The following is a 19,932-nucleotide window of genomic DNA, read 5'->3' on the forward strand; positions in this document are numbered from 1 at the left end:
AACAAAGAGCCATGCAGATTATTTAGTTGGGGATGGGGGAAGGAACGTTACCCGTGACGGAAAGGGGGCTTCTCTGGGATGCAGGAGAATGAACAGAGGTTTTTTTTTCTCAACCTTGGCAACTGGAAGACTTTCACGCCCAGAATTTCCCAGCCAGTTTCTCCTGGGATTTGAAGTTCACGCATCTTTAAATGTCCAAGGCTGAGAAACGTTGCTCCAGAGGCTGAGGCTGGGTTTGGGGAATCAAAGAATAACAGGACAGGAAGGGACATTGGAGGTCATCTAGTCCAACTGCCTGCCAGAGCAGGAGACCCTAAATCAAATGGCTGTCCAGTCTCTTTTTGAAAACCTCCAGCAATGGAGCACGCAATTTCCGGAGGTAAAAGCTGTTCCAATGATTAATTGTTCTCACTGTCATAAAATTTCTCCTTACTCCTAGGTTGAATTTATTTAATAACCTTCCACCCATTTCTTCTTGTCCTGCCCTCCGGGGTCTTGGAGAAGAGGGTGACCATGTAAGAGCCCCTCAAGTATTGGAAGATTGCTATCATGTCAGGCAAATTCTTCTATTCGTTAGAAGCCCTAATCAAGGACCCCGTAACAGCTGTTAAGGCAACGTCTGAATATATAGGCAGTTCTGAGTCAGGTGTTGTTGTTTTTTTTCAAAGTCAGAATATTCAGGTCTGATAAGTTCAGAATTTCCATGTATCGAGGCAACCCTTTGGGAATTGCTCCAAGGGCTCCTATTACTATTGGTACAGCCATTGATTTCTTCCTCCACAATCGCTCAACTTCAATTTACAAATCACGATATTTCATTATTTTTTCTAGTTGTTTCTCTTCAATTTGTGCATCACCTGGTACTGCAATATCAATGAACCAGATTCTTTTCTTTCCCACCATAGTGATGTCAGGCGTGTTGTGAGCCAGATGTCTGTCTGTTTGGATTCAAAAATCCCACAAGATCTTGACTCGCTCATTTTTAAGAACGTTGTCAATTCGGTGTTCCCAGTCATTTTTGCTGCATTTGAACCTAAACTGCGGTAGATTATGATGGTTGTTGTTTTGTTGTTGCTTCTCTGAGTTATCACCCTGCAGTGCTTTCAGTCCTTTAGCTAAGATTAACAACAATATACCAACATTTGAAGACATTCTATACCGAATCCAGGCAGTTCCAAGACCAAATACAACAAGGATTTTATCGGGATGGACAAAAGGCTCTGTCTCTCTGGTTGTGTGAATCAAATACTCTTCGCCCTGCAAGATGAGCCCAAGGTGGTCTCGGAGAGGGCTGCCAAGAGGAAGCCGCAGGGCGGCGATCTCAGTCGGGCGGAGGGGGCGCGGGGGCGAACGGTGGCTTCAGCTTCCTTGCGAGGAGGCACGCCGGCCGGCCTCCGTTGGGACGGCAGAGGCACCGCCTGGCTGACCAGGTCTTTCCCCGGCTTGGAGGCCCTGCCCCCGCTCCCTCCCGCCAAGGCTCCTTCCCTCCCCGCTCCAGAGGGGCTCGCCGACCGAGATTGGCCCATAAATCAGCGCCGTCGGAGACCCTGGAAGTTTAATAAGCGCCTCCGATTGGAAACGAATGTCCCCCATTTAACTGCGGGATCAGCACCGTATCAAAGCATGACCCCAATAAATTTCGCTTTAGCGGCCGATCAATCCCGGTCTCTCGCCATCGATCCGGGCCCCTCTCCCTCCTTCCCTCCGGCGGCCTCTCCAGCCGGCGCTTCCTCGAGGGGGAAGCTCCGGGAAGGGCACTGCGTGGCGAAGGGAGGCCGGCTTCTGCTGGACGGGGCGGGCCGGGGGCGACGGCTGGGTTGGGCTGCTGGTTCCACTGCCACCGCCCACCGCCTTGCAGCTCCGGAGGTCGGGGGAGGGGAGCCAATGATCGCTCTCCCCAAACGGCCGAGGCCTTTCAGCACCATGGACAGCGGCCGGCAGCACGGCCGAGGCCTTTCAGGCCAGGGGTCTCCAACCTTGGCAACTTTTAAGACTTGTGGACTAAGTCCACAAGACTTAAAGTTGCCAGAGTTGGAGACCCCTGTTCCAGGGAGCTGATCCAAAGCAGCGCCGCCACCTCCGCTTAAGCTGGCCCTCCGGAAGGCCAAACCCAGGTGTGTCCCCCCTCCCGCCAGTGGTTTCTTGGGGCTTCCAGCACAGGACAGGCCCTGCCCCACCTGGAACCAAACACCAGGACAGGCCTCCCCCTTTCCTTATAGCTTTGGACAAACCCCCCCTCCCCCAAGAAGGGACCAGAAAAACGAATGAAAAGTGCCTGATCGATGGACAAGACTCTATTGATTAGGTCTCCTGGAGAGCCTTCCTCAATGAAAATGAAAATGAGCTAAAGGGGAGCCATTAAAGCCACCCGGCTTTTGCACAGGCATCCCCACCGCCTAGGTTAGGGGTAGTCACTCTTACACCATCAACAAGCAACTAGAGCCCACTGTAACTACATAGCCCAAAAGGCCTTAAGAGTTGTTAACCTAATCCTACGCAGCTTTTTCTCTGGTAATATCACACTACTAAATAGAGCATACAAAACATTTGTTAGACCAATACTCAAATCCAGCTCATCAGTCTGTAACCCATATTATGTATCTGATATTAACACAGTTGAGAAAGTCCAGAAAGTCAAGAAGAGTTCTCCACTCCTCCACCCGTTGAAGAATACCTTATGTCACCAGACTCGAAATTCTAGACCTAGAAAACCTTGAATTACGCCGTCCTCGGTCTGAACTAAGTATGGTATATAAAATCATACATTGCAATGTCCTACCTGTCAATGAATACTTCAGCTTCAACCATAACAATACAAGAGCACACAATAGATACAAACTCAAGGTTAACCGCACCAAACTTGATTGCAGGAAATACGACTTCAGCCACAGAGTGGTCAATGTCTGGAATACTCTACCTGACTCTGTGGTTTCTTCCCCAACCCCAAAAACTTTAACCTTAGACTGTCTACTACTGACCTCACCCCTTTCCTAAGAGGTCTGTAGGGGGCGTGCATAAGCACACCAACGTGCCTACCGTCCCTGTCCTATTGTTTCATTTATTTTTCTTATATGTACCCATTTCATGTATCCATAACTATGTTTAGACTTCCACCTCTTATCTTGTAAGCGATTGACAACTCAAATAAATACGTGAACATCTCATGGACACTCCCAGTTAGCTCCTAATCTTGCATAATATGCGTTTCCAGTAATAGTTCAGACTCTCGTTAAATTTTCCTGTTCGGGGGAGAATTCCAGGTTTTTTCACATTTCCACGAACTGGCAGAGAAAATCCTGATCCAGAGGTATATATACACATGAACTCCCCAGACATGGATGGAGCTGCTCAAACAAAGACCCCCCCTAGGAAGAGGGGTGAGTTGGATGTCTGGGAGACCATTCCCAAGAGTGAGGCGCCCTTCTCTCCCCCGGAAGCCTTGGGATCCCTCCAGCCATGTGTCTGACTGGAGGTGTAGCACATGGTTGTTCCAGAATCTCTCCTCCCCCCTCCCACACAACCCCCCCCCGACATCCATTTCCCATTAAGCATCTCTTGGGCTGAGCAGCCACTTATAAACCTTGAACCCTCACCCAGGATTCCACCGGCTGCCCTGAAAATCAAGAGGCTCAGGCTGTTCTCCCAACAGGCAGGAAGGCCCAACCCATAAATCCTCTCCTAAGTCACACTTGTAGTTTATGAGTCTACCTTTTCGTGAAGGTAAACTCCCAGAGTCAGTACAAATTGTTGGCAATGCTACCACTGGAGTATATAGCACACAGACTGACACACGGAGAAAAATCCACATCTCTGATCACGTAAAGCCCCTTCCTGCATTTCTGTTTCATTTGTCATCCTGGATGGATTGAAGCTCTGTATTTTTTTACCCCAAATTCAGTGCTTGAATCTATTTTCAGTACCTTGCATCAAGGAACACAGGAATGTTAGAAGGCTTCTAGCAGGTTAACCCTCAAAGAGAACCTTGATTATTTTAATCTTAATTTTTAATTTGATTTATTTTATATTTTGTTATTTTATTATATTTATTATCTGCTTAGTCTTCTTCCAGACTGTGGGTTCTGTAATTAAAATCATCACGGGAGTTTTTAGGAGAACTTTGGCTCGTAGTGATGGCACGGCTAACTCTCTTTCATCCAAATAGGGGTTAGTTCTTGTGTCTGGTCCTTCCCCCTCCCCCAAGCATTGAAACCCCTGGAATTAGGAGGCTGAGCAAAGAATATTTCTGTCCTTTAGCACTTACCTCTCTTGTTAGGATATTCTCACCCCAATTTGGTCTGTCCTCAGAACCTGTTGTACCGGCTCAACCACTGCTGGGAAACACATTTGCCTGTTTGCTACCCTCCCCTCAGAAAACTAGCTTCTAGGAAAGAGGGAAAGTTTTGGAGAGATGGACTCCAGTGGGAACTATGGAGGTAGAAAACAATTCAGACTGGAAAAGGACCCGAGGATCATCTAGCATAATCTTGTGTCGAGTAGCTGCCAACTCTGCCTTCCATTGGGGAGTTTATGTCAAGCTAGACGACCAGGCTGAGGTACGTAGCCCTGGAGTGCTGGGTATGGCATAATGAAGAGAAGGATTAGGGGAGACATGATGGCAGTCTTCCAGTCCTTGAGGGGCAGTCCCAGAGAAGAGCGGGTGGACTTCAAAGCACCTGAGGGCAGGACAAGAACCAATGGGTAGAAGTTGGCCAAGGAGGGATTCAACCTGGAACTAAACTTCCAGTCAGTGAGCTCAATTAATCAATGGAATAGTTTTTCTCCTGGAGTTGCTCCATCGCTGGAGGTTTTCAAGAAAACTTTGGACAACCATTTGTCTGAAATGGAATAAGGACTCCTGCCTTCTTCACCAGTGGGTTGGGCTAGAACTGTGGTGGCAAACCTATAGCGCGTGTGCCACAGGTGGCACGCAGAGCCATTTGTACCATCATGCGAGCTGCAGGCAAACTTACCTCACTGCGCATGTGCGCACCTCACAACTGATTTTCGGCTGGTTTGAGGCCTTTTTCGGCCTTCCAAAGGCTTCTGCAGACTTTGCAGGCTGAAGAATGGGCCCGTTTCGTCACTTCCGGTATTTCCGGAAATACAGGAAGTGACAAAACGGGCCCATTCTTCAGCCTGCAAAGGCTTTCTTCAAGCCTCTGGGAGGCCGAAAAAGGCCTCAAACCAGCCGAAAATCAGCTGTGAGGCGCAGTGCAGGTAAGGGAGTGGCGAGGGAGGGTGGGGATTGCGCACGCATGCACAGGAGGCAAGGGGGAACGTGTGCACATTGCCTTCCGGGTGCTGGCACACAGGCATGAGTGTGCAAGAGCACGCACCAATTTTGGCACAGGAGCCCCAAAAGGTTAGCCGCCACTGGGCTAGAAGACCTGCAAGATCTCCAGCTCGATAATTCAAGTCTTAGCAGGAGCTCTTTGTCTGAAGAATCACAAGTGGGTCATCAGGAAAGGTGGCACTTAGTACAACCTTTGTCCATCAGGTAAGGGCAGGTGGTTTTCTACTCCTCAGCAGAGTGGCTTAAGAGACAAATCTTGGGACATGCAAGTGTGTAGGTTTTGCTAGCTCACAATGAGCGCGGGGGCTTTTTGCTGCTCAGGCGGTCGGTGGGTGAGAGAACCATCGTAACCATGCAGGGTTGTGATCTGGGAACAAGACTGACCCAAAGATTTCCCCGTAAATATTTCAGGACATCTAGTGATGAAGCACAGTCAGAACATGGTGGATGTTGTGTGTGAATTCATCCAAAGGAGAGAATTTGTGCCTCAGCTGGAAGAGTTTGAGATTTGCTGTTTTGGTGGGTTGTTTTGAAGTCACAGTTTGATCCTTTCTGTGAATTGTTCTCTGTGCCAATAAATTCGCACACCAAGAGAGCTTTTTCAAATGGCTGTTGAGAAAACAAAGAATGACGCTTCGCCCTTGGCAAACTGGCAGCAGGGGACTGTGACAAAAAGGAGGCAAGGAACGTTTCCCCCCTCAGCACCCTGCTCTGGAAAATAACTTGGCCAAATGGAAGCACTTGGGGACTCCAGGAAAGGTAAAGTTACTTTTTTAACATGCAGAATATCTTTCTCCAGAGCAGGGTTTTAACAAAACTTTCAGGAAAATCCCCAGTGACCCCTTAGAAAACAAAAATCATTTTGAGTAACTGCAAAGATTACAGATTAACAGAGTTGGAAGGGACCTTGTAGGTCATCTAGTCCAACCCCCCCATGCCCAAGCAGGAGACCCTACACCATTTCTGACAGAGGGCAGTCCAGTCTCTTCTTGAAAGCCTCCAGTGATGAAACTTCCACAACTTCTGTTCCATTGGTGGGTTGCTCTCATTGTCAAAAAATTTCCTCCTTATTTCCAGGTTGAATCTCTCCTTGTTGAGTTTCCATCCATGATTCCTTGTCTGGCCTTCGGGGGCTTTGGAAAATAGCCTGACCCCTTCCTCCTCCTCTCTTTGAGGCAGCCCCTCAAATGCTGGATCACTGCTATCATGTTTCCCCTGGACAGCTGAAATGAACACACACAAAATGGTATAATATATAATATGGCTGACATTTGATTTTTACAAAATCAATTGTGGAAAGAAGTGTTTAAAAAAACACAAACGCTACGGAGCAAGACATGGATATTGCCGCCCCGATGACTCATCCTAAAACATAGAACCAGGTCCTGCAATCTAACAGTTTTAACCATTTATTTACATTTAAAGTTGAAGTTAAATTTAGGTTAAATTTAGATTTAACCATTTCCTGACAGGGAGAACAATTCACCAGTGCTTGTCTCCAGAAGGTGTGGCTGCACCATCCCTGGAGGATTTTAAGAAGAGGCTGGGTGGCCATTTGTCCTGAATGGTCTAAGGCAGGACTCTCCAACCTTGGCAACTTTAAGCCTGGTGGACTTCAACTCCCAGAATTCCCCAGCCAGCTTGGAGAGCCCTGGTCTACGGTCTCCTGCTTGAGTAGGGGGTTGGACTAGGAGACCCTTCCATCACTGCTGTTCTGTGATTTTAGGGACGGAACTGACGTTTCCGTCTCCTGCCCATCCAATCGTTGAATGTCAAGAGTGGAGGAAGGAAGGAAAGAGGGTGTTATGGACAGCAGTCTTTGAAATGTATTGATAGTGAACATAGGGTGCTATTCAGTGCAGAGTGGGAAAAGCAGGACCACTCTGGGTTGCTCCCAATTCACAGCATCTTTCAATAGTCATGTTCATCAGTGTATTCCAGAGTACTGTCATTATTTTTAGGGCCCCCACTGATAAAGCCTATAACTACCCCTAAAGAATAATCTCATTTGATCGGAAGGTCTTTCTGGGACTGCAGAATATCACCCCTTCCAGGTAGGGTGGGGTGGGCATGCTTGAGGTCTCACGACATTGTGCCCTCTGCACCTCGGTGAAGCAGTGGTTAGAGGGCGGTACTGCAGGCGACTTCTGCTGACTGCCGGCTGACTGCAATTTGGCAGTTCGAATCCCACCAGGCTTCCAGGTTGACTCAGCCTTCCGTCCTTCCGAGGTCGGTCAAAGGAGGACCCAGATTGTTGGGGGCAAGAGGCTGACTCTGTCAACCACTTAGAGAGGGCTATAAAACACAGGGAAGCGGTATATAAGTTTAAATGCTATTGTTACCTAATGGGGCCTTTCTTTTCCGTGGCTGGTCCTACCTTGTGGCACTCCCCACCTGGTGATGATTCCTCAGCCCTTCCCACCCCCACCTCTGGCCTTTTAGGGATTGTATGGGTAGAAAACATGGAAGGAGATGAGCTGACTCTACTGAGGGGGATGATTATGGTGCAGAGTTTTGGTTTATGTTCTATGGTTGTTTTATAACTTGGCTTTATGGTTGGTATAAGCTGCCCACAGTTCCTTAAGATTGGTGGCCATATGAACCTTTTAAATAAGTAAGTAAGTAAGTAAAAGTAAGTAAGTAAGTAAATGAAATAAATGCAACATGGATATTGTGGAGTTTCTCATCGGAAGGGATCGTAGTGGCAATAAATAAACCAACCTGGGAAGGAGACAAAACTACTGATTTCTAAGTGTATAATGATGGCCTGAGGTAGTGGAGGATGTTGAGCTCCGCGTGAGTATTGTTTTTGGCCATTATGAAGACAGAAAAGATCTGTTGTGAGATCTGGGGCCTTCCTCTTGGGTTTCTCCACTCAACCCCATAGAACGAAGAGAGGAGGGGACCAAAGTTCTAGAAATGTCATACTCAATTCCCAATCAGGTAGGTTTGCAAGTCTCTTTGGCTTCTCCTCTTTAGTGCAGCTCGCTTACCGCTTTGCAGGGGAAATGCCAAATTCACAGCAGTTTGCTCTCAAACGCTGCGAGTGTATTCCAACAGATTGAAACTATTGGGCTTATGTGAATGTCTGAGCCTGGCAGAATAAACTACAATGACTGTCAACGGAGGAAACGACACATTAGAGGAATGTAAAGACTCCCTTGAACTGAGCTGAGCTTCTGACAGCTTCATGGGGCGGGCTCTCTTATCGCCAAAGCACCGCTCTTGCTTGCAGAATGCAATAAAATAATATACTCTGCTGTATCGTCCTCTATTTATAGTAGAAGCACGTGATACATCTATTTCAGCTCCTTTAAGATGAGTGACTTCAACTGGTTAGAATCCACTCATCTTAAAGTGGTTCAGGGTGAGAAACGTTGCTCTTACAGGGTATTGTATAGAAATACAATAGCCTATAAACACACACACTCTTTCATACAAATACCCATCTTACAGCAGTCATACATGGATTGCTTTGAAAAAATATGCCATTATAGCTGTTATTAACCAGTGGAACAACTTGCTTCGAGAAATCGTGGGTGCTCTAATATTGGAGGGTTTTTTTTAAAAAAAAAATTGTTGTTGTGCTTTTTAACCATTAGGGTGCTTTTCATTCTTATTTCTCTTGTCTAGCCAGATATGCCACTTCTCCCAGACTGTATAATATTCTGATTCCTCTCTATCTTGCAGCTCCAAAGTAAGTTGAACCATCTCTGCACAGTCCAACACTTTATTACTATGGCCATCGGAATATTGGAGGTTTTTCAAGAATACGTTGGTCAGTCACTTGTCTGAGATGGTATAGCTTCTTCTGCTTGAGGAGGGGGCTGGACTAGAAGACCTCCAAGGACCCTTCCAGCTCTATTTCTGTTTCTATTATGGCTTGCTGACATTGGCGTGAGAGCGAGTGAGATCTGATCTAACCTCTCTCCCTCCCTCCCTCCCTATCTCTCTATCTCTCTCTCTCTCTCTCTCACACACACACACACACCCTTTCTCTCTCTCCACACACACAACCTCCCTTTCTCTCTCTCTCTCTCTCTCTCTCTCTCTCTCTCTCTCTCTCACACACACACACACACACACACACACACACACAGGATCCCTCACACACTCCATCCCCTCCAAGGCAGCCACCTTCCCTAACCTGTTTAGAAGAAGAAAGAAGTGGAAAGAAGCAGCCCAGTGGCCAGGCAAGTTCTCCCCTCCACCCTTCCCCCTCCCCTCCCCACCCCCTGTTGTTCTGACATAAGCCTTGTGTTCCTGCAGGCCGGCCATGTGGGTGGGGCAGCCTTGTGTCCCCCCACAGCCTGGGTTGATTGCTTTGGGGAGTGCATGGGGGTGATATTTCTCTGCGGACCACCAACATTTTCACATGGGCCACCCGTGGGCCGCAGCCCACCGGTTGGCGACCACGGCCTTAGCGTGCTCCCATCAGGAGCCCCCCGAGAGAGAACGGAGGCTACTTAATTGCAGCTTCCCCCCATCACGAGGAACGGACAACCCCGCTTGGATTGATTTCCCGCTCATTGTTAGGGACGCTCCTTATCCTGTTATCAGCCTGGTATTTTATACATAATGAAAAAAAAAACAGTGGAAACTAATTTCTCCTGCCTGGTTCTCTTCCCTTTGACTAAAAGCTAAAGCTGAGCAAAGCTAATCAGGAAGCGTTAATTGGACGAACTTCAGCGGCGACTGCAAGGCTGCCTGTATGGCATTTGGGGCGTGAAAAGAGCCCCCAGATCTCGGCAGCTGGTTTAAGGGGTGTCCATGGAAGGCCGCAGGGAGGGAATGAAAAAGTAAAATGACAGGAGGGCACGTCAGAAAGGCCGACAGGTCTCTGACTGCACGGCTGAAGGTGCCACCTTGACTTTTTTTGCCTCTCCACTCAACAGCACCGGTGTCCCCTTCTGACTGCCAAAGCCAAGTTCAAGAAATGGTGCAAAGCTGGTGTCGATTCCTTCCCTTGGAGGATGCCTTGATTCCTGCCAAAGCCCTTCAGATCCTGGTGTCAGGGCTCCGACAATCCACCCCCATTCAAATTATAAGTCTCTAGCCGCGTCTCTCAGAGTAAAAAAGATTGATTTATTAGGAGTGGCCATGTTGGTGTTAGCTGGGTGCAGCCGACACTAAAATACATCATTCATTCCCCTTTTGACCCTGGTCTTCCCCCTCAACCCCTGGATGTATATTCTCCAATGGGACACATCCATAGCCATCATGCTCTCCAGTAATAATCTTGCACGCCAGAAGCTTCGGCTGCCTAGCAGTTATCTGAAGCATTTAAGGAATGCACTGCTTCCTCCACTCCCTTTCTGCTGACAACTCTAAAAGACCAGAGAAATATTTTTGAGTTGATATCTGGGTAATCTCTTTTTTCCAGACTTCTGTTGGAAGAAATATCCTTCTGGGTTCAGTTCCGAGTGGGGAAAAAGAGATTGGAAACATGGAGGCTGTTTGGAAGGTTTAATGGTGAACAGGACCACATGGCCTGGAGCTCCAGAGGGAAGAGATCCAAAAAGGGCTTTTTCCACTGTTCTCCTTGACTTACTAGCCTTTGCAGTATGGAGAGGAAGAGGGAAATATTGTATTTAATTACCAAACCAAGCAGGTATGCAAGATGAGATTTACATGAGCCATTATTAAGGTAACTCACCTGGAGGTGCCCTTTTCCTGATTCCTGGCAGAATTAATCACCATGATAGAAAAGACAAAAGACCCAGGCAAGAACAAAACCCCTCAAACAGGCTCAGCTCCAGAAATCTCAACGTGTTAAAACCAGCTTTAATAATGGTGGAAGTGTTACACCCCAAAACAAGTTACTAATATTCTCAGAAAGTAAAGTTGCTGACAAGCAGCTGGACTTCACGTAAAATGTCCCCTGGCCTGCATGCTGCAAGTATCAACATCAAAAACTGCTAGGACATGTTGTTATGTGCCTATAAATTAAAGCTATATTTTTAGATTTTTCCAGCTGTATCTGCTTTGTGAGTGTGTGTGTGTGTGTGTGTAGTTTTCAGTTGTGTAGGGAGTGCGTTTTCAGTTGTCTAATTTTGTGGGTCTGCTGCCAATCCAGTCATGTTACAGTATGACTTTTCTGGGTTGGCAGCAGACCCATAAAACTACACAACTGAAAACACGCTCCCTACACAACTAAAAACTACACACACACACTCACAAAGCAGATACATCTGGAAAAATCTACAAATATAGCTTTAATTTATAGGCACATAACATTTCACACAATTTAAAAGAACTTCCATACACACACAATGCCAACCTCACAAAGGAGCCGCTTTTTAAAAAATAGAAAAGCAGCTAAAATTTTCCAAATTTTATATGACGATTTTTTTTTTGGAAAAAAATTAACACACTTACTATTTTTTTAAATCAGGGGACTGCAAACTTGACAGCTTTAAGACTTGTGGACTTCAACTCCCAGAATTCCTCCTCCAAGTTTGAATACCGTTGTCTTCAAGGCAAGCAAGCGAGTGGTGACCGTTGGAGCGACTGTTTGGGGGCGTGGCCAGCCAGAAGTCGCTACCAGTTCCGCGACCCATGCCAAATTCTTGCTACCGGGTCGTCAGAACCAGTGCGAACCGGCTGAATACCACCTCTGATGATAATCAACAAAAATAATGACAAGACTGTTCACATTTTATATATTACCTTGTACATCCAATTGAGATCCTTTTGTATTATTTGTAATAGGTTAATTCAAGTTGGATGCAATGGGTAAATGGCTGATCATAAAGCATCATTAGATCCAAAACATCTTCATTAGTGAGGCTGTCACTGAATCACATTTTCAGAGCACATTCTTCGCTTAAAAACATGCTTAAAGAATCGGTGAGGATTATCAATAGTTGAGATATGGCTGATAAATGAAAACAAGGAACTCCAAAACATCCAAGGCGCTTCAGCAGTAACTTGCAAGCTGCACCTGTCTTATTTGCTCAAAAAACAACAACAACAACCCAACAACCCACAACTTAATGTGAGTAAACGGAGAACTTAATGTGATTTTAAAATTAAACTAAACAGAAATATGCTTTAGACCAGAGTGCTCTATGCAAAGTGTTCGAAAAGAAGCAACGGAAAGAACCGTTTCAGACCAAGTGGCTGAAGGGAAGGGAATTTGTCTCACTTTTAGAAAAAGCGCCCACAGCCAAGCCACCCTTCCATCGAGTCATTCATTGTAGTGTTATCTGCCAGAAAGGCTGTGACATTGCAGCAATTAAGACAAACTTTCGTCTATCAGTTCACGCCTGCAATCTCTACCCTTCACCTGGAGATTGATGATCCCTTCAAGGAAGGAAGCAGCGTCTTTTCCAGGCTGCCTTCCAAGTAACCGTTAGGAGTTGTAATTGTTCGGCCGAAGTGGCTTCTTGCTACACAAGGCCTCCAACCCATTTGGATCCTCTTCCGATCTTGAGTGATGGAGCCCCCCAAGCAGAGCCTTCTTGGTAAAGCAATTCTGCTTGCTATCAACTAGCCCAGGATGGTGGACTTCTGAAGGACCTCTTCAAAAATAAATAGCAGAAGAGCCGGGATGCGTCAAGAAGGACAATGGCACTTATGTGAAAGACCCAAGGATGCTTTCCTTTTTGCAGGGAAGGAGCCTGTGTTATCACTAGGAAGTCTGCCCTCTTGATTTCAAAGGCTGTTTTTGAAGAAAACAGCATTTTAAAATAAGATTGGGGTTGATTGTTGGGATGACAATTTACTATGAACATGTCCTATTATGGTTTTTTTTTTGTATCTATTTGTGTATTTGCATCAGCTTTTAAAATGTTTGATATGGTCAAACAATTAAATAAAGTTTCTATTCTGTTCTAAAACAAATTTAAAATTAGTGATTACAAAGTCTGATGGGCTCAACGGCTCGTGGTTAAAAACACTGAGGTTCTCAGCTGAACAACTGACAGCCTGGGTTTGAGACCCAAGTGCCACGCCGTGGGTGAGCTCCTGCCCACCTAGCAGTTTGAAAGCATGCAAACGTGAGTAGATAAATAGGTTCCACTTTTTTGGGAAGGTAACAGTGTCCTGTGCGCCTCAGCCACATGACCGTGGAAACGTCTTTGGATAACGCTGGCTCCCTCGGCTAAAGAAGCGGAGATGACCCCTACGCTCTACAGTCAGGACACAAGGGAAATCCTTACTTCACTAAAAAAGAAAAAGAAAGATCCAAATTCTTAAACTTTCAATGTAAGTCTTTTAATGTCATAATTATTTAGACAGGCGACAAAAGTTGAATAGGGCAGTCCATAAAGCAGCCGTCTGCAACAGATCCACGTTTTAGGGTGCAGAGGAACCTTGTTTGCTATCAAAGGCTGGACTCCTTTTAGACTGTGTTCCAGAAGTTGTTGGTGGACTGGATTACAGCACAATTTCCTTCTTCCTGTTTTTGGTTTTGTTCTTTTTTTGCAGAGTAGCTGCTGAAGGCCAGAGCATCAGAGGGCTGCACGACTCTCAGCCTCCCTTCTTTGAGTTGGGTCTCCATTTGACCCGTGACTCCAGTTGGTGAGGTTAATGGATAGACTTCATTACCTGGGTCAGTTACAGTAGATTCACCCAAGATGCTAAACCCTGAAGGAAATGCAACTGCTATCCCCCATAATGTTATGCACAAACAGATAAATTGCATTGTCCATGTACACCACCTAGATTAGGGGTCTCCAACCTTGGCAAGTTTAAGCCTAGAGGACTTCAACTCCCAGAATTCCCCAGCCAGCTTTCTGGGAGTTGAAGTCCTCCAGCCTTAAACTTGCCAAGGTTGGAGACCCCTGACCTACAGCCTGATCAATTGGCAGGATATATATTCGCGTGACAAATAAATAAACAAATAAAAACACCAGAGTTTAATAGGATGGCACGGTTCACACAACTTGCTGACTCCCTTTTATCAGGATGGATTCCCAGACCATCTTCAGTCACCAACTGCCCAGGCTCAATTTAGCCTCATGTTCTCAAAACCTAGCTATCGCGGCTTTCACCGGTGAAGGTTGCACGAATACGCACATTTAATTGAACAAATGAATGATAAGTCACATCAGCCTCAGGCAACATTTGTGGAAGGAGAGAGAGAGAGAGAGAGAGAGAATGACTTTAATATTTTTATCTTAGGTTTGTTGAATAGGAACAAAGGAAGCTTCCAATCAAAGGGTCCGACTTTGCTATCAACCCTGGCCGGCAGCACCTCTTCTGCAGTTCAGGCAAGAATTCCTCCAAGAATGAACTTCAGACCAACCTCAAGGAATTGTCCTACCGCTCAAGGGAATAACAAATGAAAGCCCAGACCAACTTTCCCTCCTGTTTTGATCTTCTGCTAAAGTCTCTTTGATGTCCACCTCGTCCTACGTAAGGAAGAGTAGGTACAGGGGACGGTGCAAGCATTAGCGCACACCCTTTGGCTGATACCGCGTACGCTTTTTTATTCCTTCATCTCGGTCCATTTTCTTTCACCGGCCCATCATGTAACATTCAGTTTTCCAATCCCAATGCAAGGCAGGCACCTGGCTGAGTCCACAGGGCTGCCACCTTCCTTTTCTGCTCATGTCCTCGTGTTTGTTTCGCTAGCAAAGACCCCAAATCATATAAAATACTTGGGAGGCCAATAGATACACCTTCGGTTTATAAAATATACGTTCGCCTTGTCTTAGGGATGCAGGAGGAGGCAGCGAGAGCCGCGGGGGGCAAAGGATGCCCGCTGAATTTCTTGAAGAAAAGATGCCGGATCTCTCCTGGCGGGCTCCACTCTGCAACGTGAAGCTCTTCGGAGGCTCTGGCCCCGTGGGAGAGAGAGCGCATCGCTCTTCCTCTCACTGGGATCCCTGTTGTTGCACACGCCTCTCCTCCAGAGTCCGGCACACCCACATGGAGACCACTTCGGCGTTCCCGTCATTGTACTGCACAATAAAGAGGTGGCCCTAAAAGGAAAAAAAGAAAGGTGGGTTCAGTTTAAGAGCGTCAAAGAACTGAGGAGCGGAAGAAATGCAAGACTCGTTGTCATCCTGATAAAGACTTTTGCAAGAAATCCCGGCCGTCTGCATACAGTCTACTGAAAAGAGAGGGGAGTTTTATTGTTGAAATACGCGGCTACCAATCTCACTCGGTGTGTGTTTTTAAGTTTAAAAATAAACGGCGCGTTTTTCTTTCGAAGGCACAATTTTGAGCACGCAGATAACATCCCCCGAACTGAAAAGGGCTTTTCAAGAAACACAACAGAGGTTTTTCTCACACGCTGGGAAAGTTCTCCTGTTTGTATTCATTTGGGTACATTTCAAAGGTGGAACCATACGTGGGATCTGCAGTTTCACAAAGATAGGAGGTGGGAGCCATGGAGAAGTCCGTCCCCCCCCCCACAATTCTCTCTTGAGTCCAGGATCATCTAAGAAGGCAGCAGGGAAAAATAACCCCCCGTGCAGTGTTTCTCAGCCGTGGCGACTGATGTGGGGGCTTCAACCGCCAGAACGCCCCAGAGATGCTGGTTAGGTGTTGAATTCCATATATCTTCACGTTATTGGCGATGAGAAATATTGTTCTAGGATTTGGAATGAGGGCCAACCAGGGGTGGGATTCAGCCAGTTCTGACTGGTTCCAGAGAACCGGTAGCGGAAATTTTGAGTAGTTCGGAGAACCGGCCAACGCCACCTCTGTCTGGCCCCGCCAACCCCATCTCTTCTCTGCCTCTCATTAAGCTGATCGGCTGGGTCTCCTTTGGTTGCCCTGTACAGGAGAACGGAGCTGGAAAGCAGGTTAGCGGGGTGGGGAGGGAATGGAGATTTTGCAGTCACCTTCCCCGGCCTCCCCCACTAAGCCACGCCCACAGAACCGGTAGTAAAAAAAATTGAATCCCACCGCCGCTGCGAAGGTTGAAAAGCAAAGAACAGGAACGCGGGTCTGAAGGCCCTCGCGGATGCCACCCGCTTCTGTGCTTTGTGCTGGACCACGAGGCTGGCATGATGCAATGCACGATGCCCTATTCTCAGAAGGCAACGCCACAGGACTGTTCTCTCTGCTCTTAGATTTGGCAGGAGAGAAGGGCGGGGGGTGGAGCTGTGAAATAATGTTGAAAATGGGCAACTCAGGTCTTCTTTCCGAGGTCTAAGTGACTTGCTTTACTCGTCTCCAAAATGCGTAGCCACCTTCAAAACTAACGACTTAATAATCGGGTCCCAAAGCCTCCAAGAAGAATGTGAGGAAGGGAAACCCTGGCCGAACCGAAGGGTGTGACACGAAAGAGGCAGAAAAGAGGCACAGATGGCGTGGGGACGGGGAGAGAGGAAAATGCTGGGTAAGAAGGAGCTTTGGGATCTAATCATATTAGGAAGGTGGGGATTTACTTAATCTCCTTTGGACTTCAGGGGAGTAAAGCGCCTCCTCCACTAGAGAGAGGGGAGAGCTTTGGGCCTGCAAGGGATGCCACAACGGGCGCGGTGCTCTTTAGGCCAGGTAAGGCCTTTCTATGTCACTTTGCATTTATGAATGCAACGTCTCCAACCCCCCCTGGATGGGGGAAAGCTTAGGAAAGGCTTTCAGATTATTCTAAATTCCCCCCATTTCTGCCCCAAGGTAAGTGTGTCCTCAGATGCCCCCCTGCTTGGCTTCAAATCCTTCCTCCTTCTGATGAATAGTATTGGAATCTCTTTCCTGTCTTGTCTTCTCGACCCTGCCTCTAAATATATATATATATATATTTTTCCTCAACCTTTAAGATGTGTGGACTTCAAGTCCCAGAGTCCCCCAGGCAGCCTGGCTGGCTAAGGAATTCTGGGAATTGACGGCCACGTCTCTTCAAGTTCCCAAGGTTGAGGAATGCTGACTTAGATGGTTTTGTGCAAGACATAAATCAAAGAACCCAACAACTACTTTACCTTCAGGAGAAGGTAAACTGCTGGCTGGGGAATTCTGGGAACGGAAGTCCACGCATCTTAAAGTCGCCAAGGTTGAAAAAAACTCTGCCCTAGATTCTTACAAAAGAAGGGAATGAAAGAAGGTGTATACTTTCCGTTTTCAGTGATATTTTTTTTTTAAGTAGGCTAACGTGGTATTTGTCAGGACCCAAGCCCTGTGCCCCCCGCCCCCTTTCCCTGCCACATCCTTCTTCTCAAATCCCATGCTTAGTTCTTCGGGACCCAGATTCCTTGCAGTAATCACTCTCCGGCAAATGCCACAAGGTTAAATTCGCTCAACTGTTGGCCAAACTCACGGAGATCCCCGGAGGAGCAGAAAAGATGCCCTCGTTCGCAGTCAAGGCTGGAGCGACCTGTCCTGCCTTTTAAATAAGCAGCCACAAACACGAGTCACGGAACAAATCAAGAGGCTGCAGACAAGGGAGCAGATTCACGGAGCTCGTAAGATCAGCTACGAGGCTGATTTTGCTGGTTTCCAGCATGAATCTCCTTTTTTTTTCCCAGAGGAAAACGGGACAAGCCAATTCTTGCCACCACCAGCAATCTGGGCAGTTCTGCCAAAACTCCAGCTCGCCGAAGACAGTCAAGGGCGAACAGGGAGTGTCCAATGACGGTTCAAAAAATAATAATAATAAATATTCTCCGCTACAGAAGACATAATAAATAAAGAGGGCTGGAGGGGACTTTAGATTCTGCTCAGGGTAGGAGACCCTACTCCATTCCTATCCAACGGTTGTCGATTTTCTCTGGAAATCCTCCAACAACTCCAGGAGGCAAAGCGGTTCCACTCATCCATCGTCCTTCCTTATTCCCAACGTGGATCTCCCTCCGAGGGGATCTCCCACCCAGCAGGGCTTCTTGTCCTGCCTTCAGATGCTCTGGAGAAAAAGGCCAACCTTTTTCCTTCTCTATGACAGCCCTTATCTCTAGAGGGGCTCTGACCCTCCGAGGGGCTGCGACGGGGAGTATCGGGCCGCGAGACAGAATATTTCCTTGGAATGGAGGCCCCTTCCAACCACGGCATTCTGGAGAAGGTTGGGGCGAACTCAACGTCTCGGTTGCATTACGCCATTTGGATGGAGCGGTTTCAGCTTCCGTGTTTGTCATCCTTTAGGATGTGGCGGGGTGGCAACAGTGGTGGGATTTAAAAAACCCCCAACAACGATCAGTTCTGCGAGCGTGGCTTGGTGGGGCAGGCGAAAGATACTGCAAAAATCTCCATTCCCTCCCCACCCCACTAGCCTGCTTTCCAGCTCTGTTCTCCTGTGCAGGGCATCCAAAGAAGACACAGCTCATCAGCTGTGGATGTGGCTTGGCGGGCGTGGTGTTCTATGGGTGTGGCTTGGTGGGCGTGGCAGGGGAAGGATATACTGCAAAATCCCCCTTCCCTCCCCACCCCACTAACCTGCTTTCCAGCTCCCTTCTCCTGTGCAGGACAACCAAAGGAGACGCAGATGATCAGCTGGGACTCAACGGGAGGCGGAGAAGAGATGGGGTTGGCGGGGCCAGTCAGAGGGTGGGATTGGCCGGTTCTCCGAACTAAAACTCAAAATTTCTGCTATCGGTTTTCCAGAACTGGTCAGAACCGGCCGAAGACCACCTCTGGGTGACAACCTAAGAAACAGGCGGGTATGAAAGGCCCAGCTGCTGAAGAATGGCTGGTGGGGGGGTGGGGGAGAATCCACTCTAGGGTGACAGAAGGGCAAGGTCTCTTCTGCCTCGCCCCCCCCCAAAAGAGGGCAGATTGAGAAAAGGAAGCGGCGGCAGCAAAGAAAGCGACCCTGATGTCCAGGCCTCCCCCTTGGGTGGGTGTGGGGGGGATTTTACTGGGGCAGGAAGAAGCGGAGAGCTGGAGGGGCTGAGAGGAGGCTGGAGGGAAGGGGTGGGGGGGGGGGGGGGGGGGGGGGGGCCCAGAACAAGCCAGCGACACCGGAAAATGGAGCTGGCAGTTCATGCAGGTATAATGAAGTTCCAGGCAGTTAGAAAGAGACAGACCCCATTTGTTAACCCGACATTCTCATTTCTAAAGAACGAAGAAACAAATAGAACACAACAAGCATGGAAGGAAGTAATGGGGAAGAAGGGAGAGAGAGAGAGGAGGGAGGGAGAGAGGGAAAGACACAAGAATGAGGGTCCTCGTGCGCTTCACCAGCTTCAAGGGGAGGGGGGGGCGCGGCGGCGGAGGCCCCTTTATTCCTGAGTAATATTGCTCCAGATCTAAAAAGTCCACAATTCTTAAATATCCCAGCAGAGATTCCCTTCGTTTTATCAAGTAATGGTGCAGAAATGTAAACACGCAGAAGTCTGAAAGGCGTTTTCTCTAGCGGCGAACGCTCCTCCAAGCTTTTGCAGGCGAGGGATCGGGCCCAGGGGTGGGATGCAAATATTCTGACAGCTGGTTCTGTGGGTGTGGCTTAGCGGTCATGTGACTGGCTGGGCGTGGCCAACTCAACATCACTCACATCGAGGTACGCATCTCCTCGCCTGGCCTCTTGTGACTGTGGGGATGCTGCAACAGTCATAAGTGTGAAAAATGGTCATAAGTCACTTTTTCAATGGTCCCTCCACACAAGCAAAGTGCCAGCAAAGGAGGGGAAAAAAACTCCAGAGAAGTTCCTGAGACAGGAAGTCCAGTCCTGCCAAGAATGTGATAAGGGTTAGCGGAAAGGCAGTTTCTGTAAGCAACACCAGAATGCTTCCTTCCTGCCTTCCTTACAGGATTAG

At 47.7% G+C, this 19,932-nt stretch overlaps 1 protein-coding gene across 7 annotated transcripts in view; it reads right to left on the reverse strand.

Moving 5' to 3' along the window:
• Positions 1 to 13,494: 13,494 nt before the first annotated feature.
• The window catches only part of MAP2K5 (mitogen-activated protein kinase kinase 5), a 154,311-nt gene continuing 147,873 nt past the window's right edge, over positions 13,495 to 19,932 (reverse strand). For 6 of the 7 annotated variants that reach the window (XM_087941871.1, XM_087941869.1, XM_087941868.1 and 3 more), the window contains 2 exons: positions 14,085 to 15,222; positions 13,495 to 13,956 (listed from right to left, as the gene is read on the reverse strand). In XM_087941871.1, the coding sequence (XP_087797997.1) occupies positions 15,115 to 15,222 (108 nt within the window). In that variant the 3' untranslated portion in view covers positions 13,495 to 13,956; positions 14,085 to 15,114. Of the gene's footprint in view, positions 13,970 to 14,084; positions 15,223 to 19,932 lie in introns of all 7 variants that reach the window. The other variant, XM_087941866.1, reaches the window with a different exon arrangement.

The sequence above is a fragment of the Pseudonaja textilis genome, chromosome 13 (assembly GCF_049901715.1).
Source record: "Pseudonaja textilis isolate UNSWEBS1 chromosome 13, rPseTex1.2, whole genome shotgun sequence".
Classification (NCBI taxonomy): domain Eukaryota; kingdom Metazoa; phylum Chordata; class Lepidosauria; order Squamata; family Elapidae; genus Pseudonaja; species Pseudonaja textilis.